Genomic DNA, 23,060 nt, shown 5'->3' with positions numbered 1-23,060 from the left:
TATGAGCATGTACAATACTCAATACTTGGTTGGAGATCCTTTTGCCTCAATTACTGCGTTAATGCGGCGTGGCATGGAGTGGATGAGTTTCTGGCACTGCTCAGGTGTTATGAGAGCCCAGGTTGCTCTGATAGTGGCCTTCAACTCTTCTGCGTTTTTGGGTCTGGCATTCTGCATCTTCCTTTTCACAATACCCCACAGATTTTCTATGGGGCTAAGGTCAGGGGAGTTGGCGGGCCAATTTAGAACAGAAATACCATGGTCCGTAAACCAGGCACGGGTAGATTTTGCGCTGTGTGCAGGCGCCAAGTCCTGTTGGAACTTGAAATCTCCATCTCCATAGAGCAGGTCAGCAGCAGGAAGCATGAAGTGCTCTAAAACTTGCTGGTAGACGGCTGCGTTGACCCTGGATCTCAGGAAACAGAGTGGACCGACACCAGCAGATGACATGGCACCCCAAACCATCACCCAACCATGCAAATTTTGCATTTCCTTTGGAAATCGAGGTCCCAGAGTCTGGAGGAAGACAGGAGAGGCACAGGATCCACGTTGCCTGAAGTCTAGTGTAAAGTTTCCACCATCAGTGATGGTTTGGGGTGCCATGTCATCTGCTGGTGTCGGTCCACTCTGTTTCCTGAGATCCAGGGTCAACGCAGCCGTCTACCAGCAAGTTTTAGAGCACTTCATGCTTCCTGCTGCTGACCTGCTCTATGGAGATGGAGATTTCAAGTTCCAACAGGACTTGGCGCCTGCACACAGCGCAAAATCTACCCGTGCCTGGTTTACGGACCATGGTATTTCTGTTCTAAATTGGCCCGCCAACTCCCCTGACCTTAGCCCCATAGAAAATCTGTGGGGTATTGTGAAAAGGAAGATGCAGAATGCCAGACCCAAAAACGCAGAAGAGTTGAAGGCCACTATCAGAGCAACCTGGGCTCTCATAACACCTGAGCAGTGCCAGAAACTCATCGACTCCATGCCACGCCGCATTAACGCAGTAATTGAGGCAAAAGGAGCTCCAACCAAGTATTGAGTATTGTACATGCTCATATTTTTCATTTTCATACTTTTCAGTTGGCCGACATTTCTAAAAATCCCTTTTTTGTATTAGCCTTAAGTAATATTCTAATTTTGTGACACACGGAATTTTGGATTTTCATTTGTTGCCACTTCAAATCATCAAAATTAAATGAAATAAACATTTGAATGCATCAGTCTGTGTGCAATGAATAAATATAATGTACAAGTTACACCTTTTGAATGCAATTACTGAAATAAATCAAGTTTTTCAAAATATTCTAATTTACTGGCTTTGACCTGTATCTAAAGAGTAGTCAGTGTACAGCGCTGTACTATCTACTGAAAAGGAGTCAAACGGGTGTTATTGTCCAACACAAGTATGGATTTTCTTTCATTGTTTCCTTAAATTATATACGTGCAAATATTGACTTGTTTTCAGTGGATAGTTCATACTGCTATACACTGACTACCGCTACTCTAAAGCAGTGGTCCCCAACCCCCGGTCCGTGGATCGATTGGTACCGGGCCGCACAAGAAATTAAAAAAATTTTTTTTTTTTAATTAAATCAACATAAGATACACTTACAATTAGTGCACCAACCCCAAAAACCTCCTTCCCCCATTTACGCTCATTCACACCGCAGGGTTGTTTCTTTCTGTTAATATTTCTGGTTCCTACATTATATATCAATACAGTCTGCAGGGATACAGTCTAAGCACACATTGTATTTTTTTATGACCAAAAAAAAACAAAAACAAAAAAAACCTCCCCCCACTGCTCTAAAGTACATGTAAGTTTGAGAAGACATAAAAATGTTTGCAGAAATGTGCTTTATGGATGGTACTGTACATGAAAATACACATTGCCTTTGTGCTGTATTTAAAAAAAATGGTGCTTTGATTTTGTTCCAACAAAACGGTTTGTATTTTTTTGTACTCCAGTATATACTTTAACACAGTAGGAGCTCTAACCAACGTAGCTACCTGAATATCTCGATGGAGAAGAGTCTTGTTTTTGGTTTTTCCTCCACCAGCAGTCAAGACTGTGATGATTATTTATTCACATTTTGTTTCCTTCAACATTGAAATACATAGAAAATATCACATAATCTGCTACCTGGCGAGAGGTGGCTATACAAGGCAGGTAAACCATCCCATCTACTAACAGCTCTTTCAAGTTTACATCTCCACTAAACATGTTTTTTCATAGAGAAACAACTTTAATAAAAGTCTTGACTGTATTTGTTTTCCTTCATGTGCAAACAATGTAACATTCTCCAAAGAAAAGTGCATCAGAAAGTGTATTTGATCAGAAAATGGTGTAGCTGTTAGCCTCCTCGTACCCTGCTTCCTGCAGGTACTGCTCGATGTTGATCGCCCCCGGGGCCTTCAGGACTTTATCCGAGGCGCTCTTCTCCCCCGATGCCAGCTTGCGACTCACCTCGGCCAGGGAGGGTCGCTCTGCGTCTTTCCACTGGCAGCAGCCCTTAATGATGGAGTGTCTGGAGAGGAGAGGGAGAAGTAAGTAGGAGCAAAAGAGAAAAGATGTCGAATGCATGAGGATCCTTACAGAGAGTTGGAGCAGTTTGGAGGCTTCCTCAAACTTTTCCCTCGCTGGTGAAACTGCAGCAGCTCGTTGACTGGGAGCTCTGCGAATGGAGCTTCCCCTAAACAACATAAGCAGAGGATCATTCCTTTCAATATATCTCATTTTTTAATGGAGCAACAAACACTGATTCAAAGATCAAATAGGATGTCAACATTTTTATTAAGAAATATGAACCACAATTAAGTTAATTCTATTTTAAAAGAAACTTGTCAGCATTAATGGACAATTACTAAAAATGTCTTGTCAAATTAAATTTTATAAATTTCAATGGCCTTTATTTTTGCAATCTTTATCAACTAACCTTTAACAGTACAGGATAATATTTACAGTAGTCAAAAGTTTTAGAACACCTCATTTATGGCAAGTTATGGTGGTCAAACAAGACCAAATTAAATGTTTCATTACAATTGGGAAAAAATACATACCGTATTTTCCGCACTATAAGCCGCCCCGGGTTATTAGCCGCACCTTCAATGAATGGCATATTTCAAAACTTTGTTCACCTATAAGCCGCCCCGGGTTATAAGCCGCACCTACGCTGCGCTAAAGGGAATGTCAAAAAAACAGTCAGATAGGTCAGTTAAACTTTAATAATATATTACAAACCAGCGTTCTAACAACTCTGTTCACCCCCAAAATGTAATGTGCAAATGTGCAATCACAAAAATAGTAACACGCAAATTAGTGCAGAGCAATAGCAACATCAATAACTCAACGTTGCTCGAACGTTAATGTCACACAACACACAAAATAAACATTTAAAGCCCACTCTCTGAAGTTATTCCTCATCCATAAATCCCTCGAATTCTTCTTCGGTGTCTGAATTAAAAAGTTGGGTGAAAAACGGCATCCAAAATGGCCGGCTCCGTCTCGTCGAAGTCATCAGAGTCAGTTTTGCTGTTGTTGTCCAGCAGTTCCGTGAATCCTGCCTTCCGGAAAGCTCGGACCACAGTTGAGACCGATATATCCGCTCAGGCATTTACAATCCACTGGCAGATGTTGGCGTATGTCGTCCGGCGCTGTCTCCCTGTCTTAGTGGCGCAGGTCATCTTGTTGCTTCCTCTACCTACGCACCATTGATTCATTTATGTTCAATTCTCTCGCTGCTGCTCTATTTCCGTGTTCTACTGCGTGACTTACTGCCTTGAGTTTGAATTCTGCGTTGTATGCGTGTCTCTTAATAGGAGCCATTTTGTGGTCTTTACAGATGTAAACACACAAGTGAAATGAAACGTAATATCCGCGCGCTTCTTCTTCTACGGGGGCGGGTGCTTACCTTGGTGGTTGCTTACAGTAGAAGAAGAAGCGCTTCCTCTTCTATGGGGGCGGGTGCTTACCTTGGCGGTTGCTTACCGTAGAAGAAGAAGCGCTTCCTCTTCTACGGGGAAAAAAGATGGCGGCTGTTTACCGTAGTTGCGAGACCTAAACTTTATGAAAATGAATATTAATATTAATCCATATATAAGGCGCACCGGGTTATAAGCCGCACTGTCAGCTTTTGAGAAAATGTGTGGTTTTTAGGTGCGCCTTATAGTGCGGAAAATACGGTAAATGTGTCTAATGTGAAATTGCATTTAATCTATCAATTGAGTTGAATTTGTTTTTGGAACATGCATGCATACAACATGATACATCACAATCTCCAGTTTCTCTATTCAACATGTTCAAAAAGGAGTAGCAAGAAGCAGAGCTTATTTAATCCTACCCCCTTTCCTTTACATAGCAGTTGCTAAAACTTTTGCTCACTTCCTGTACTCAATAACTAATAACATTTAAAAATAAATAATTAGTGAAGTTATATTTCATATGGTGAGATAAATAAGAGTATCTATAAAATGAATGGGTGGATGAAATACATTCTGAATGTTGATTTATTTCATGATTTAATTAGTTCAATAATGACTGTAGTGTTCATGGTTAATTTCACAATTTAATTATTTCATGTTTTAATGTTTTATTTCATGATTAATTTAATAATATTTAATTAAATAATCTCAATCATTAAATGTAATTTTACAATTGACACATTTAATAACACTTAAGTCATTTTAAGAATATTTAATTTTGTCCCATTTGATCCTCCATACAGAAATGGCCTGGAGTGTACCCAAACACACACTGATAATTATATACCATATTTTTCGGACTATAAGTCGCAGTTTTTTTCATAGTTTGGCCGGGGGTGCGACTTATGCTCAGGAGCGACTTGTGTGAAATGATTACACATTACCGTAAAATATCAAATAATATTACTAAGCTCATTCACGTAAGAGACTAGATGTATAAGATTTCATGGGATTTAGCGATGTAGGAGTGACAGATTGTTTGGTAAATGTATAGCATGTTCTATATGTTATAGTTATTTGAATGACTCTTACCATAATATGTTACGTTAACATACCAGTTGGTTATTTACAGAGGTGGGTAGTAACGCGCTACATTTACTCCGTTACATCTACTTGAGTAACTTTTGGGATAAATTGTACTTCTAAGAGTAGTTTTAATGCAACATACTTTTACTTTTACTTGAGTATATTTATAGAGAAGAAACGCTACTTTTACTCCGCTACTTTTATCTACATTCAGCTCGCTACTCGCTACTGATTTTTATCGATCTGTTAATGCACGCTTTGTTTGTTTTGGTCTGTCAGACAGACCTTCATAGTGCCTGCGTTTCAACAAATACAGTCACTGGTGACATTCACTCCGTTCCACCAATCAGATGCAGTCACTGGTGACGTTGGACCAATCAAACAGAGCCAGGCGGTCACATGACCTGACTTAAACAAGTGTAAAAACTTATTGGGGTGTTACCATTTAGTGGTCAATTGTACGGAATATGTACTGTACTGTGCAATCTACTAATACAAGTTCCAATCAATCAATCAAAAGTGTGAAGGAAAAAAGACCATTTTTTATTTCGACCGTACATCCCGTCAAAAGCCTAAAGACTGACTGCACAGTTCCTGTCTTCACAATAAAAGTGCCGCTCCATCGCGCCTGCGCTTTCAAAATAAGAGTCTCCGAAAGCCTGCGCAAACAAGCTACGGAGTTTGCTGCCAATGTATTTCTTGTAAAGTGTATAAAAACGAATATGGAAGCTGGACAAATAAGATGCCAAAAACCAACCACTTTCATGTGGTATTAGACAGAAGGAGGAACTTTTTTTCTCCTCCATTTGAAAACGTGGACGCTATCATCACTACTGTCTGATTCCAATCAATGCAAGTCATCAGAATCAGGTAATACACCAACTTATATTCTTGTCTTCATGAAAGAAAGGAATCTATATGTGTTAAACATGCATGTATATTCATTAAAACACCTTTAACATGTAAACAAAAACGGCAAAAAAAAAAAATATATAAATTATATACTGTATATATCAATGTATGTATATATATATATATATGTATATATGTGTGTGTGTGTATATATATATATATATATATATATATATATATATATATATATGATATGTGTGTGTATGTTACTTTTACTTGAGTAATAAATCTCTAAAGTAACAGTACTCTTACTTGAGTACAATTTCTGGCTACTCTACCCACCTCTGGTTATTTATGCCTCATATAACGTACACTTATTCAGCCTGTTCACTATTCTTTATTTATTTTAAATTGCCTTTCAAATGTCTATTCTTGGTGTTGGCTTTTATCAAATACATTTCCCCAAAAAATGCGACTTATATATGTTTTTTTCCTTCTTTGTTATGCATTTTCGGCCGGTGCGACTTATACTCCGAAAAATAGGGTAACTGCCATTCAATCAGTTGCAGTAAATGAAGTGTATGGACATCATTAAACTGAGTACAGTACTAACTATTGCCAGTTGAATCTCTGAAAATGGTATGGATATTTGCTACATAAATGTAAATGTCATTTTTGTCAAACCTCTTCAATTAAAGCTGAAAGTTAAGTTTATTGATTTATTAACAGTATTTCCAATACATTTTGTAAATACTGTTAAAAGGCAAAAATAATAAACTGTTATTGTTCTGGACCTTACTGTATCTATTTTCAAGAATAACATTTATAGTAAAGTATGTGGTTAAATTTACAGCATCACTCAAATGTTTATACTGCAATATGAAGTGTAATAAAACATACTGTTTATATTTGAAGCTGTTTTTTGCTTCAGAATGTTGCATGTAGCAACATTCCTTATATTTATCAGCTTTGCAAGTGCCATGTATATGATTATAACTTACCCAGTGTTGCCATTTCATAGAGTAGGATACCGAAAGACCAGCTGGGGAAAACAAACAAAACGTTTGGACGTCATTTCTTTAAAAAGGGACCACCATTCACTAACGACATGCAATGAAGGACTCACACGTCACTGCTGGGACCAGCGCCTCTCTTGGCTAATATCTCAGGCGCCTGCCACTTCTTCATGCTGGGGTCGTCCTTCTGGGTGCCTGTCTGGTTCTTGCGGTTGTAGACCCCTTGAAGGCCCCAAAGCTTGGCCGTGTGCTGCTTGCTAACCAAGACGCTGCGGGCCCGAATGTTGCCGTGTAGGATGTCCTTGCTGTGGAGGAACGTCTGAGGAAAGACAACCGGGAGTGTGAGGTTTTGGATGAACACAATTAATTACAAATTAAACATTTATGGTTACATTTGTAGGTGTGGTTTTACCACAATATCAACAATGCTCAAACTGATTATTTTTAAGTTGTGTTCAAAATGTTTGTTGATTCTCAAACTGGTGCTACACAGGCCCCATCTCGTGGTAGGCATGAATACCGGACACATAAAGAATTAAATAAGCATAATACTAAAATAAACTACAATTATTAAATAAATGGTACATAATAAAATATTGTAAATACATAAATACTGTATACAGACTGCAGGAGAGCCTCAGGACTGCAAAGAAGTTGATATTTTAGAAAAAAGATTAAGGCACACCTTTTTACTTGAACTCTTTTTAGGTTCTTAATTTTTATTCTAGTATTTTGTAATTTATTTGTTGCTATTATTAGGGCCCGCATGGCCCATTGCAAAAGGACTCCTTATGCAATGGGACATAAGGACCTATTGAATTTCTAAGGTTTTATTATTATTATTATTCTTCCGCAACTTTGCGCTGTAATGTGACCCCCTTAACATACTTCAAAACTCACCAAATTTTACACACACACATCAGTAATATACGGCAAAACTTTTTATCAAAAAACCAAACCTCAAAACTCAAAATTGCGCTCTAGCGCCCCCCTACGAAAAAAAAAAACTAGACTGCCTGTGACTCCCACTAGGAAGGTCGGAGAGACATGAAACAAAAACCTTTATGTAGGTGTGACTTAGACCTAGATTTCATAATAGTATATTCTCGGGCAAAAATCAACAGGAAGTTGGCAATTCCCCCTTCAAGACAAAAAAAGTACTAAAAACAGTAACTTTTGCCTCTTTGAGCTGTATTTTCACCCTCTTAACGTGCTTCAAAACTCACCAAACTGAACACACACATCAGGACTGGCAAAAATTGCGATCTAATAAAAAAACCTAATCCCAAATCTCAAAATTGCGCTCTAGCGCAATTTTGGAATAAAACGCAGAAAAAACTGCTCCTCGGAAGAAAAAAATGACAAAACTGCCTGTAACTCCCACTGGGAAGGTCGGACCTCTATGTAGGTCTCACTTAGACCTACATTTCATATATTGACAACCCCCAGCAAAAATCAACAGGAAGTTTGCAATTTCCCCTTCAAAACAAATTTTTTTTATAAACCGGTCACTTCTCTTCAAACATTATCTCCTATGAGCGCGTTTGTCGTATCAGCTTCAAAATAACACAGGAGAGAGATTGAACCCTTCCAAATAAAAGCTATCGAAATAATTTTTCTAACTGCTCCGATTTTGATTTTATGAGCCTTCAAAGAACCGCTGCGCTGATGCTGCTGCGCTGCTGTTTTTTTTAAGATGGCTGCTTAAAAGCAGGAAGCACCAACGTGGCCACACAATGCAGACAAGGTAGGTACACTAGACAAAAGTCTTGGGACACTTCAGACTAAAAGTAGACAAAAGTATTGGGACACTTGGGACTAAAACTTGACAAAAGTATTGGGACACTTTGGGACTAAAACTTGACAAAAGTATTGGGACACTTAGGACTAGCACCTGCCAAATACGCGGGCCCGACCAATGCTGCTTGCAGCTTTAATTACTATTGTTGTCACTATTTATAAATTAGACATATTTTCTTACATTTATTTTAAAACAATTTATATATTTTCTTTTTATTTTAAAACAATTTATATATTTTCTTTTAGATGACGTTAATTTATATTATATTTATTCACCAGTGCCTTTTCCCCTCAATCAATCCTGCCGTGTTATTGTCAATAGTGTTGTGTTTTCTGTTCCAGTTTTTTTAACTGCTGTAAAGCAAGTTTGCCTGTGCATGAAAAGTGTTAGTTTGTTGCCTGATTCACATTTAAAATAGTACAAAGAAAACTGTACCAACCAAAAACCTGCTGAAATTGAAATAAAATTAAATGGCTTAACTGAAAATATTCATGTCAATATTTTAAAGGTGGTTGTTGGTGTGAACAGTTTGAAAACCACTGGTTTCAACACTGATCAGTTAGCATTTATTAGCACACTCTGTATATATATTTCAGGTAGCACCATTGCACTGAAAAAAAATTCCTAGTTTGCAGCAATCAAAGGATTCTGATATACCAGATTATCCAGGGGTAATCTTGTAGTATTATAAAAATGTAATGGTAATTAAAGCTGCAAGCAGCATTGGTCGGGCCCGCGTATTTGGCAGGTACTAGTCCTAAGTGTCCAAATACTTTTGTCAAGTTTTAGTCCCAAGTGTCCCAATACTTTTGTCTAGTGTACCTACCTTGTCTGCATTGTGTGGGCACGCTGGTGCTTCCTGCTTTTAAGCAGCCATCTTAAAAAAACAGCAGCGCAGCAGCATCAGCGCAGCGGTTCTTTGAAGGCTCATAAAATCAAAACCGGAGCAGTTATTAAAACGCGCTTCTGTAGTTTTAATCACAAGGGTTCAATCTCTCTCCTGTGTTAGTTTGAAGCCGAAACAACAAACGTGCTCAGAGGAGATAGTTTTTGAAGGAAGGTGACCGGTTTTTACAAAAATGTTGTGTTGAAGGGGGAATAGCAAACTTCCTGTTGATTTTTGCTGGGGGTTGTCAATCTATGAAATGTAGGTCTAAGTGAGACCTACATAGAGGTTTTTGTTTCATGTCTCTCCGACCTTCCCAGTGGGAGATACAGGCAGTTTTGTCATTTTTTACTTCCGAGGAGCAGTTTTTTCTGCGTTTTATTCAAAAATTGCGCTAGAGCGCAATTTTGAGATTTGGGGTTAGGTTTTTTTATTAGATCGCAATTTCTGCCAGTCTTGATGTGTGCGTTCAGTTCGGTGAGTTTTGAAGCATGTTAAGGGGGTCAAATTACAGCTCAAAGAGGCAAAAGTGACTGATTTTACTAAAATTTAGTGTTGAAGGGGGAATAGCAAACTTCCTGTAGATTTTTGGCCGAGGAAATAAATTAATAAAATGTCTAAGTCTAAGTGAGACCTACATAGAGGTTTTTGTTTCATGTCTCTACGACATTCGTACTGGGAGTTAGAAAAAGTTTACTTTGTAGGGGGCGCTAGAGCGCAATTTTGAGTCTTGGGGTTTGGTATTTTCACCAAAGAGTTTTGTTCGAGTTTATTTATGTGTGCGTCAAATTTGGTGAGTTTTGAAGCATGTTAAGAGGGTCAAAGTACCGCGCAAAGCTGCGGAATAAGAAAGAATAATAATAAAACCTTACAAATTCAATAGGGTCCTCTGTCCCATTGTAAAAGGACTCCCTTCGGGATTCCTTTTACAATGGGCCATGCGGGCCCTAATAAAAAGGTATTCTTATTAGGGGTGGTGAAAAATCTATCACATTTGAATTGCGATTTCTAGTTATATTGATTAATAATTTCTAAGAATAAACTTTTATTTTTAAGAGAAAAAAAATGTTTTATGACCATTTTGACACCAAATAATGTTACAGGAATCGATTCTGAATTGAATGGTCACCCCAAGAATCGGTATCAATTTGTGAGTTGCGGTAAGATACACAACCCTAATTATTATACAGTACAGGCCAAACGTTTGGACACACCTTTCTTTATTTTCATGACTATTTACATTGTAGATTGTCACTGAAGGCATCAAAACTATGACAACCTGTGGAATGAAAACCATTTCAGGTGACTACCTCTTGAAGCTCATCCAGAGAATGCCAAGAGTGTGCAAAACAGTAATCAGAACAAAGGGTGGATATTTTGAAGAAACTAGAATATAAAACATGTCAGTTACTTCATCTTTTTTTGCTAAGTACATAACTCCACATGTGTTCATTCATAGTTTTGATGCCTTCAGTGACAATCTACAATGTAAATAGTCATGAAAATAAAGAAAAGGCATTGAATGAGGAGAAGATGTGTCCAAACTTTTAGCCTACTGTATATGTCATAATAGTTAGCATGCAGATTATTACAACACATGGTCACAGCAAATTAAAAATAGACGTTTTTTACAGCCAACTTGCAGCAACAAGTTGTTTAGGTGACATGTCCATACCTGCCAACTACTCCAGTTTTCCCGTAATTAGTACGGTTTTCATCAACCTATTCCGGGTTACGGTTGCAGTGATAAAAAATACGGTTTTTCATTAATTAAAAAAATATATTTTTAAAAGTTTTATTCACGAAATCGCGTAACAACAATGACAATCGACACTGCTTCCCGTAACTTCCGATCGAGTCATTCCGAATGCCATGCGCGAGGCTATTTATAGCACCACTGCCAAGCACGAGGCACCTGTTGCCCTTGTTTCCAAACGAGCGAACGATCATGGAATCAGCCGGAGAAAAATCGCAAACGAGTCTTAAACCGAAAAGAAAACTGCAGTCATTCCGTGAAGAATATTCAAAAGCCTATCTGGGAATAATTATCCGTTCCAAAAAGGGTGAAAACTACACGAATTGCACCTCGTGCAGACAAGATTTTTCGATCGTACACGGAGGAATTAGCGATGTAAAAGACCACGTTGGGACAAAAAAACACAAGTCTAATGCCGTTGCTAGCGATACAAGTGGAAAACTTTCAACGTTTTTCGGATTTTAGCCACAAAAAGGTAATGACACCAATGTTATCTATTGGAATTGTTTAGTACTGTTATACTGTTAAAAGTGTTTATACTATTTATGCTTTCAAGTCCAAGTTGAAGAAATCTTGTTAAATGTTGACAGCATAACTACCAAAATACAGAAGTATGTCCTTAATATTTTTGCAGTGCTATTTCTGTTGAAAAGTTAAAATGATTACATTAGAGATGTGATGTGCCACTTTTCAAGTGTCTGATGGCTTAAATGAATTTTCATTAATTTTTCATATTTTGAATTCTTTTGAAAGGCTTACAAAAAAACTACATTTGAATTGTAATTCCATGCTATTGACAGGACTATTAATTTTAATGAAGTTAGCTTACCATGTTTACAGTATGATAATTGTGATAGAAATGTGAATTTTAGGCACAGAATATTTTTTACAATTGAACAAGGCAGTAGATTATACAAACTTGGACAGAAAGTTAATAATGACACCAATTTCTTTTTTAATGGAATTGTTTAGTACTGTTTTACCATTTGTTTACTGTAAAAAGTATTTATACTTTCAATTAACAAATTGAAGTCTTGTGAAAGGTTGACAGGATAACTGGCATTAACTGTCAAAATAATTTCAAACTATTGAAGACATGCACCTGGGGATAAGTTGATTGGCAACACTAAATTGGCCCTAGTGTGTGGATGTGAGTGTGAATGTTGTCTGTCTATCTGTGTTGGCCCTGTGATGAGGTGGCGACTTGTCCAGGGTGTACCCCGCCTTCCGCCCGATTGTAGCTGAGATAGGCTCCAGCGCCCCCCGCGACCCCAAAGGGAATAAGCGGTAGAAAATGGATGGATGGATGGATGAAGTTAGCTTACAGAATAAACATGTCAATCAACCCATATGATTTTTACTGTAATATTTTTGTTTTGAAAAGTCACTGTGACTGATAGAAAAGTGATGGTTTTAGCAACATTTTAACCGGTCTGAATGCTAATAATCATTTTGCGACGGCGAAGCACCCCTGAACCCCCCACCAGGACTTTGCCCTGGACCCTGGCTACTAGGTTTTTCTGATTTCAAAAGTTGGCAGGTATGCATGTCTTTCAAACTGGTTTAGTCTAAAATATTTTATTAATTGGAAATTCCAGATATTTCTAGTACATTTCGTTTGTGGAAAATGTGTGAACTACAAACCAGCGCTGAGGTCAGGTGTTGCGCCATAGTAAATATCCTCTTCTCTGTCATCTCGCATGGAGGATTCAGGTTTTCTTCTACCTGGATACAAGAAAAGGGGACTTTTGGTGCAATCCTGCACATTTGGTGCACAGTGTGCATGTTTGAAACAGACCTGCCTGCACCTCCACAGGAAGCTGAGCAGGTCTCGGTTCTCCAGCTCCTCCACTACCGTCACCAGTGGGGCTCGCAAGGAGACCACGCCCAGCAGCTCAGGTAAAAAGGGGTGTGGTCCCAGCTGGGCCAGGAAGGAGGCAAAGCCCAGGAAGGCGTGTCTCTCTGTGGCGTCGGCTAAGTCTGGAGGTTGGGGTGGAGGAGTGTGGAAATCAAAAGTATCACCAAGAGTGGGAGCTCTTACCTTTTAGCACCCGCAGGACCACGTTCCTGTTTTCCATGCGGGCCCTGTAGAGGGACACGGAAGAGTCGGAGCGCAGGGAGAAGGATCCACGCAGCGGGCTGACCAGATTGAAGGCCTCGGGTAGTCTCTGGCGAGGCAGCTCCCTGGGTTGGGCGACAGGAGCGAAGGGGGTCTTGTAGGGCGGCAGGTCCTGGGCCTGGGCCAACAGAGGCGGAGAGTCCACGACAGAGGGATTCTTGGCCGGGTAGCTGCTGGGGGGGTGGAAGGTGGAGTAGGTGTTGGGCATGTCCATAGCGATGCTTTCATGCTCAAGCACATTGATGCCAGGAGGAGCTATGGGAAGAAGGAGAAAAAACATCATCATGTTTTCTCACTGGCCACTTTATTAGGGACACTTGCACACTCTAATCCAGTGTTTTTCAACTAGTGTGCCGTGAGATACAGTCTGGTGTGCTGTGGGAGATTATCTAATTTCACCTATTTGGGTTAAAAATATTTTTGGCAAACCAGTAATTATTGTCTGCAAATGATGTGTTGTTGTCGGTGCTGTCTAGAGCTCGGCGGAGTAACCGTGTAATACTCTTCCATATCAGTAGGTGGCAGCCGGTAGCTTTGTAGATGTCGGAAACAGCGTGCAGGTAAAAAGGTGTCTAATGCTTAAACCAAAAATAAACAAAAGGTGAGTGCCTCTAAAAAAAAGGCATTGAAGCTTAGGGAAAGCTATGCAGAACAAAACTAAGACTGAACTGGCTACAAAGTAAACAAAAACAGAATGCTGGACGACAGCAAAGACTTACAGCGTGTGGAGCAGACGGCGTCCACAAAGTACATCCGTGCATGACATGACAATCAACACCAAAATAGGAGTGCAAGACAAGAACTAAAACACTACACACAGGAAAACACCGAAAAACTCAAAATAAGTCACGGCGTGATGTGACAGTACACCTACTTTGAGACAAGTGCTATAGTGATGCATGCTTGGTTATGGTTTGAATTCATATCTGACAATTGCGACAACAACTTTTTACTGTCAACTGAGTTTCGTTTAACGATTTCTGCTGGTGGTTTGCCTCCGTATTTTTTCAACGCAAAAAATGTGCCTTGGCTCAAAAAAGGTTGAAAAACACTGCTCTAATCTGCCTTGACAAAAATGATGCTTACTTGATGTACACTGTCAGAATGTGATTCATATAATATGTTCATTACTGCATTGTATTAAGAAGTGTTGGTCATATACTTTTATGAAGTAGCACAGTGCATCACAATTATCCATCCATCCATTTTCTACCGCTTATTCCCTTCGGGGTCGCGGGGGCGCTGGAGCCTATCTCAGCTACAATCGGGCGGAAGGCGGGGTACACCCTGGACAATTAGGGCGGTCAAATTTAAAGCGTGGATTCATGCGATTAATCACAAATTCATGTTTAATCACAGATTAATCACCCTTTATTTTGAGGGTAAATGCTCCTTTACCTTAACCACAAATGGTTACCTGCAAAGAAAACGTCTGTATGATGTTCTGATTGTAACATCGCCTTTGTGTTATAATGTTGGAGTCTTACCATGAGTTGATTAACGTGGACCCCGACTTAAACAAGTTGAAAAACCTATTCGGGTGTTACCATTTAGTGGTCAATTGTACAGAATATGTACTGTACTGTGCAATCTACTAATAAAAGTTTCAATAATATCAATTTTTTAAAGTTAATTCCAATTAAAAAAAGCAAGTTATTTACTATGATCCATCAACATTCAAAAGTGTGATTAATCTGATTAAAAAGTGTTTGATAGCACTAATCAGGTACATTTAGGCAGTGATTCAAAATATAGTACTTCATTAAATTCACTGCTTAAGTATCTTAAATAAGTTTTATTTACTAAAATATATGTAATTACTACATATTCAAGATACATTATGATATTGTATATTTATAAATAGTTTAAGGTTTTTTTAATGGACAATACATTTTAATTGTGCAAAAAAATGTTTTTGTGGAATTTAAAAAGAAAATACAAAAATATAAAGCAGATTTTGTCCACGTTCTTCCCCTTTCCTTAAACAAAAAAGTTTGGATTGGATTGTAGGGTCAAATTAATGTTAAACTGTACAAAAGACATACATCCATCCATCCATTTTCTAACGCTTATTCCCTTCGGGGTCGCGGGGGGCGCTGGAGCCTATCTCAGCTACAATCGGGCGGAAGGCGGGGTACACCCTGGACAAGTTGCCACCCCCTCACAGGGCCAACACAGATAGACAGACAACATTCACACTCACATTCACACACTAGGGCCAATTTAGTGTTGCCAATCAACCTATCCCCAGGTGCATGTCTTTGGAGGTGGGAGGAAGCCGGAGTACCCGGAGGGAACCCACGCAGTCATGGGGAGAACATGCAAACTCCACACAGAAAGATCCCGAGCCCAGGACTACTCAGGACCTTCGTATTGTGAGGCACATGCACTAACCCCTGTACCACCATGCTGCCCGTACTAAAGACAATGAGAAGTAAAAACTACCAATAGGTTAAAAGCTCAACATTTAATATATATATATATATATATATATATATATACACACACACACACACACACACACACACACACACACACACACACAGAGGTGGGTAGTAACGCGCTACATTTACTCCGTTACATCTACTTGAGTAACTTTTGGGATAAATTGTACTTCTAAGAGTAGTTTTAATGCAACATACTTTTACTTGAGTATATTTATAGAGAAGAAACGCTACTTTTACTCCGCTACTTTTATCTACATTCAGCTCGTTACTCGCTACTAATTTTTATCGATCTGTTAATGCACGCTTTGTTTGTTTTGGTCTGTCAGACAGACCTTCATAGTGCCTGCGTTTCAACAAATACAGTCACTGGTGACGTTCACTCCGTTCCACCAATCAGATGCAGTCACTGGTGACGTTGGACCAATCAAACAGAGCCAGGGGTCACATGACCTGACTTAAACAAGTGTAAAAACTTATTGGGGTGTTACCATTTAGTGGTCAATTGTAGGGAATATGTACTGTACTGTGCAATCTACTAATACAAGTTCCAATCAATCAATCAAAAGTGTGAAGGAAAAAAGACATTTTTTTTATTTCAACCGTACATCCCGTCAAAAGCCTAAAGACTGACTGCACAGTTCCTGTCTTCACAATAAAAGTGCCGCTCCATCGCGCCTGCGCTTTCAAAATAAGAGTCTACGAAAGCCTGCGCAAACAAGCTATCAAGCTACGGAGTTTGCCGCCAATGTATTTCTTGTAAAGTGTATAAAAACGAATATGGAAGCTGGACATATAAGATGCCAAAAACCAACCACTTTCATGTGGTATTAGACAGAAAGGAGGAACTTTTTTTCTCCTCCATTTGAAAACGTGGACGTTATCAGCACTACTGTCTGATTACAGTCAATGCAAGTCATCAGAATCAGGTAATACACCAACTTATATTCTTGTCTTCATGAAAGAAAGGAATCTATATGTGTTAAACATGCATGTATATTCATTAAAACACTATTAACATGTAAACAAAAACGGCAAAAAAAATAAATATAAATTATATACTGTATATATCAATGTATGTATATATATATATATATATGTGTGTGTGTGTGTGTGTGTATATATATATATGTGTATGTGTGTATATATATATGTATATGTGTATGTATATATATATATATATATATATATATATATATATATATATATATATATATATATATATGATTGTGTGTATGTTACTCATCAGTTACTCAGTACTTGAGTAGTTTTTTTACAACATACTTTTTACTTTTACTCAAGTAAATATTTGGGTGACTACTCCTTACTTTTACTTGAGTAATAAATCTCTAAAGTAACAGTACTCTTACTTGAGTACAATTTCTGGCTACTCTACCCACCTCTGTATATGTATATGTATATATATATATATATATATATATATATATATATATATATATATATATTGTCTTTATAATCTGTTTTGTCATTTAACATCAATTAAAATTGATGTTCATCAACATTTAACATTGTCATGTTATCGATGGGAAAATTCATTTTTAGATAGTATGATTTAGCCTGAGCGGCTTGGAGACACCGAGAGTAACAAGCGGTAGAAAATGGATTAGAAAGGAAAGATAAAAAAAAACAAAAAAATATTTTATTTTTTTTTACTTGGGACTTCCCGTGGGCCGGATTTTGGATGCTGGGGGGCCGGATCCGGCCCGCGGGCCGTAGTTTGGGGACCTCTGGTTTATACACACACACACACATTTTTTTCTCTAAATTTGCCCCCCCCCCGAGTCAAAATAATTGCCCAGGCCTACATTAAGCAGTCTCCAACCAGGCTTTGCATCATACAGATGTTTTTTTAGGCCTGCATTTTAAATAGCACTACTTTCTTAGAAAGATCAGCATCGGTCTTACCATCAATGCCATGCAGCACTCTCCGGGAGGACGACTTTAAGGAGCCCATGCGGATGCGGTCCACCTTCTCTGGACAGAAGCGCAACAGGAGGATGAAGACCAGCGTGACCACAAAGCAGGCCAGCAGCAGTATGGGCACGATGATCACTTCTTGCTCATACAGACGGATCTCTGAACAAGAATACAGTAAAGATGATCAGCTAGAACACAATATAGAAATAAGTACACTTGAAAGGAACAATCCCTAGCGCACCACAGAGTGTGTCCCCTTGGGTGCAGAGGAAGTCTGCATTTGATATGGACGACATCCTGGAAAAAAAAAAAAAAGACGTTGAAAGACAAACACATTAAACAAACACAGAACATTTTAAGGTGGAGTCATACGACATAACATGAACGCACATTTGTTACACAGTCTACAGCAGTTGTATCAAAAGTACAATAATAAAGTAATGCTAATTTGAGTGGTTTTCATTTCGAAATGTTTTAACAATAGCTCCCTGCTTTACACAGAGGTGGTTCTAATGCACTGACATTTTAGAAACACTTCCCCTACTGCAATAATAAACAATACATACTAATAAATGAATCATTAGGACATGTCAAGTATACAAATGAAACTCAAAAAAATGTAATATCATGCAAAGGTTCGTTTATTTTAGCAATTAGATTTACAAAGTGAAACTAATATATGACAGACTCATAACATGCAACTCAATATATTTCAAGCCTTTTGATATCATTTTGATGCCTGGCTTACAACTTATGAAAACCTCTAGTTGAACATTTCTGAAAATGGGAATTTTCAAAAACATGATCATCAAAATTATAACTAATAAAAGGCTTGACATCTCACTTTGCAGGTAATGAGTTTATATCAGTTTCACATTTGACGTTGAATTGCGGACATGCTTTTGCACTAAAAATTCTATTTTTTTGAGTTTCACCTATACACATACATACACACACATATACTGTACATGTACACACATCTTTACTGCAATAGTTCTTAGTCCTTTGCAATATCAGTAATTAGTCTCAATTGTCCTTGTCTGCAGCTTAAATGCTTTTTATTCTTCTGCAAGAAAGACAGTTTCATACTACAACAGGGTTTTAACTACATGTTTTCAATATTTATTAAGCAGACATTTGCCGAGTCCATTGCTATTATTTACTTGTGACAAATGTATCACAGAATAATGCAAATGCACCTACAGATTTATCTTCAATAGCATGCCAGACTGGAGTTACAAAGTCCCAACTCCGCTTTCTCTCCTTGACTTCCACTATCTAAAAAATATATCTTTTCAACGAATTACTGAAAAACTATCTACTTGGTGTCATCTCGGTTAACTTAATAAATCTGGCACCTGTGTTCCTCTAACATGAATACATCCAAAACACCTCCAAAGTACAAAACTAAATGATTAAAAAAATCAAATCAAATCAAAACAAGGCAAAAATAATTGGACCTTTTTTCTTCGTTTTCCATTGTTGGAAAAATGTCCAGGTGTTCCAAGACATGTGGAAACCCTTAACACTAAATCAGTGAGCCAGGGACAATTTTGTTTAGTATACATGACAACTGTGGTAGACAAGGAATAAATTGTGTATTGTTCTTTAGCATTCAGTAAATATTGAGATACTGATGAAGTACGGATGCAGCCAAATTTTGGAAACAAATGATCTGTGGTAACTATTCTTAACTGTTCCCCTAGCATTCAAGAAAGCGGTTATTCATCCTCTGCTCAAAAGACCTAACCTTGATCCTGACCTCATGGTAAACTACCGACCGGTGTCCCACCTTCCCTTTATTTCGAAAATCCTCGAAAACATTGTCGCACAGCAGCTAAATGAACACTTAGTGTCTAACAATCTCTGTGAACCTTTTCAATCCGGTTTCAGGGCAAATCACTCTACGGAGACAGCCCTCGCAAAAATGACTAATGATCTACTGCTAACCATGGATGTCATTTATGTTGCTGCTTCTTGATCTTAGCGCTCCTTTCGATACCGTCGATCATAATATTTTATTAGAGCGTATCAAAACACGTATTGGTATGTCAGACTTAGCTTTGTCGTGGTTTAACTCTTATCTTACTGACAGGATGCAGTGCGTCTCCCATAATAATGTGACCTCGGACTATGTTAAGGTAACGTGCGGAGTTCCTCAGGGTTCGGTTCTTGGCCCTGTACTCTGTAGTATTTACATGCTGCCGCTAGGCGACATCATACGCAAATACTGTGTTAGCTTTCATTGTTCTGCTGATGACACCCAACTCTACATGCCCCTAAAGCTGACCAACACGCCGGATTGTAGTCAGCTGGAGGCGTGTCTTAATGAAATTAAACAATGGATGTCCGCTAACTTCTTGCAACTCAACGCCAAGAAAACGGAAATGCTGATTATCGGTCCTGTTAAACACCGACATTTATTTAATAATACCACCTTAACATTTGACAACCAAACAATTACACAAGGCGAATCAGTAAAGAATCTGGGTATTATCTTCGATCCAACTCTCTCGTTTGAATCACACATTAAGAGTGTTACTAAAACGGCCTTCTTTCATCTCCGTAATATCGCTAAAATTTGTTCTATTTTATCCACTAGCGACGCTGAGATCATTATTCATGCGTTCGTTACGTCTCGTCTCGACTACTGTAACGTATTATTTTCGGGTCTCCCTATGTCTAGCATTAAAAGACTACAATTGGTACAAAATGCGGCTGCTAGACTTTTGACAAGAACAAGAAAGTTTGATCATATTACGCCTATACTGGCTTCCTGTGCACTTAAGATGTGACTTTAAGGTTTTACTACTTACGTATAAAATACTACACGGTCTAGCTCCGTCCTATCTTGTCGATTGTATTGTACCATATGTCCCGGCAAGAAATCTGCGTTCAAAGAACTCCGGCTTATTAGTGATTCCCAGAGCCCAAAAAAAGTCTGCGGGCTATAGAGCGTTTTCTATTCGGGCTCCAGTACTATGGAATGCCCTCCCGGTAACAATTAGAGATGCTACCTCAGTAGAAGCATTTAAGTCCCATCTTAAAACTCATTTGTATACTCTAGCCTTTAAATAGACCCCCCTTTAGACCAGTTGATCTGCCGTTTCTTTTCTTTTCTCCTCTGCTCCCCTCTTCCTTGTGGAGGGCGGGGGGCACAGGTCCGGTGGCCATGGATGAAGTGCTGGCTGTCCAGAGTCGAGACCCGGGGTGGACCGCTCGCCTGTGCATCGGCTGGGAACATCTCTGCGCTGCTGACCCGTCTCCGCTCGGGATGGTGTCCTGCTGGCCCCACTATGGACTGGACTCTTATGTTGGATCCACTATGGACTAGACTCTCACAATATTATGTCAGACCCACTCGACATCCATTGCATTCGGTCTCCCCTAGAGGGGGGGGGGGTTACCCACATATGCGGTCCTCTCCAAGGTTTCTCATAGTCATTCACATCGACGTCCCACTGGGGTGAGTTTTTCCTTGCCCTTATGTGGGCTTTGTACCGAGGATGTCGTTGTGGCTTGTGCAGCCCTTTGAGACACTTGTGATTTAGGGCTATATAAATAAACATTGATTGATTGATTGAACTATGTCAAAGTGTCCAAAGTGCGGCCCGTGGATTATTACCAGCCCTCATCTTGTTTCATTGCTGATATTAATTTTATTGGCCTTTGGTATATTGTGAATAATAATGAAAAATAACATATACGGTTGCATATTACACTAATAACTACAGGTATTTGCTTTGTCAACTACAACATCTGTTTTTCATTGTGTTACTTTTCGTGGAAATAGTTTAGACACTCCCGATCTGTGTGAAGTAGGGGTGTCCCGATACAGCACCGATATTGGAGCCTTGAGTATCGGCCTTAAACGATATTGATCAGATAAGATGTATGCACAAATCCTACATATTTTTACCATTTTTAGTGTGGAATGTCAGAGAAGGCTTGATCATGTGAAATTACACAAACAGAAGCATGGTAGATATAAAAAACACTTACCTGTGTAAAATGCTGGGAATGGATTTATTGTATGCTGTCTTTAATTAAGTGGTATTTTTTTGGTGACACCTACTGGCCACGATACTTCATTAAGTTAAGCACATGAGTAGGTTGAATGACGCGGACACGTTTGTTGCCCAATACTTTTTCATGCATTTCCGCTTTGGAGACTTTATTTTATGTGTAAGTAATATGCAACTATAATTATTTTATACTTTTTTATATTGACAAATGTGCTGTTTTAGACTGCAATATTGATTAATTATGTACTGTATGTCTTGTGTGCTACTCTGTGCTTAGCTATGGTGTAGCTGCTAGCTCCTATAGCCTGCTATGTTTACCTGATTGGACAAGTAAACGTGCCGTGGGACTGCTTGTATCGGTGATTATAGACGCAAGCCGATATGTAAGCTTTTTTGTCCCCAATGTCGGACTGCTATCCGATATCAATATCGGATTGGGATATCACTAGTGTAGAAGCAGACTTTTTGTACAAAGCCTTAGATCGCACAATGTACCTAATGTTGTGTCTTTACAGTATGTTTCTGACTACAGTAGTATTAATGGAATTGTCCCTTCGAGGGACTTCCACGGCGATCTCACGGTTGACGTCAGCTCTTCCAGCATCTGCAAACCTGTCCAGCGGCATTTTTGACTCTTTCATGCCGGTGCAGCGATACACGCCCATAAGGCACAACAGAAGTGACTTAACAATAAACGCTGATGTAAAACAAGACACCGTCCATTAAAAGACGTTTTTACCACAACGACGCCGTTGCTCACATCGGTGATGACAGACTTAGAAATAGACGTGGAAGAGAGAGCAGAGTGACATATTTTCTTACCTTTTGTTCACAGCTGTGTTCTAAATCCTCCAGAATAGTCTTGGTGGTGCAGTCTTCATGTAGTCAGTCACATAGCTGAGGGTTAATTTCTGCTTCAGGTGTTCATTGTGTTGTTTTTCCTCACACTGACAGCCTGACTTGTTTGTCTACTCCAGCGTCTGTGTTTTTCTAAACTCCACAGCAACTTACTCCCCGATCACTCCTTCCTTCTTCACCTCCCTCCCGAATGAACACGTTAAAAGGTAATCAAGCGTCTTGCCCCGCCTCCTCTTTGTGTTTTCTGTACCGCCTCCTGCCACGTCATTAGCCCAGGCTTTCTGAGCGTTGTCAAAAAACTGGTCCTTCCTGCTCATCGTTTTGAGCCTTTTGTGAAATGTACGTCAGGCCGCTGGAACCCGTA

At 39.0% G+C, this 23,060-nt stretch overlaps 1 protein-coding gene across 1 annotated transcript; it reads right to left on the bottom strand.

Annotated features, from left to right (window-relative positions):
- Positions 1 to 1,773: 1,773 nt before the first annotated feature.
- Positions 1,774 to 22,900, bottom strand: styk1b (serine/threonine/tyrosine kinase 1b). The gene is made up of 10 exons (XM_061948340.2): positions 22,661 to 22,900; positions 18,055 to 18,110; positions 17,802 to 17,972; positions 13,354 to 13,686; positions 13,111 to 13,292; positions 12,957 to 13,037; positions 6,980 to 7,188; positions 6,855 to 6,895; positions 2,591 to 2,687; positions 1,774 to 2,522 (listed from the first exon to the last, which is right to left on the bottom strand). Exons 2-10 carry the CDS (start codon positions 18,107 to 18,109, stop codon positions 2,330 to 2,332), a joined length of 1,362 nt encoding a protein of 453 aa, XP_061804324.2. The 5' UTR covers position 18,110; positions 22,661 to 22,900; the 3' UTR covers positions 1,774 to 2,329.
- Between the last annotated feature and the right edge of the window lie 160 nt (positions 22,901 to 23,060).

This window comes from Nerophis lumbriciformis, linkage group LG04 (genome assembly GCF_033978685.3).
Source record: "Nerophis lumbriciformis linkage group LG04, RoL_Nlum_v2.1, whole genome shotgun sequence".
Lineage (NCBI taxonomy): Eukaryota > Metazoa > Chordata > Actinopteri > Syngnathiformes > Syngnathidae > Nerophis > Nerophis lumbriciformis.
The sequence above is the reverse complement of the archived record's forward strand: the minus strand, read 5'-3'. Positions and strand labels throughout refer to the sequence as shown.

Excerpts from the sequence above, each read along its gene's own strand:
- styk1b (XM_061948340.2), bottom strand. The coding sequence starts at position 18,109 with ATGTCGTCCATATCAAATGCAGACTTCCTCTGCACCCAAGGGGACACA. Across the intron at positions 13,293-13,353 it reads GGTCCTGCGGGTGCTAAAAG|ACTTAGCCGACGCCACAGAG; the intron begins GTAAGAGCTCCC and ends CCCAACCTCCAG. Across the intron at positions 7,189-12,956 it reads AACACCTGACCTCAGCGCTG|ACGTTCCTCCACAGCAAGGA; the intron begins GTTTGTAGTTCA and ends GTCTTTCCTCAG.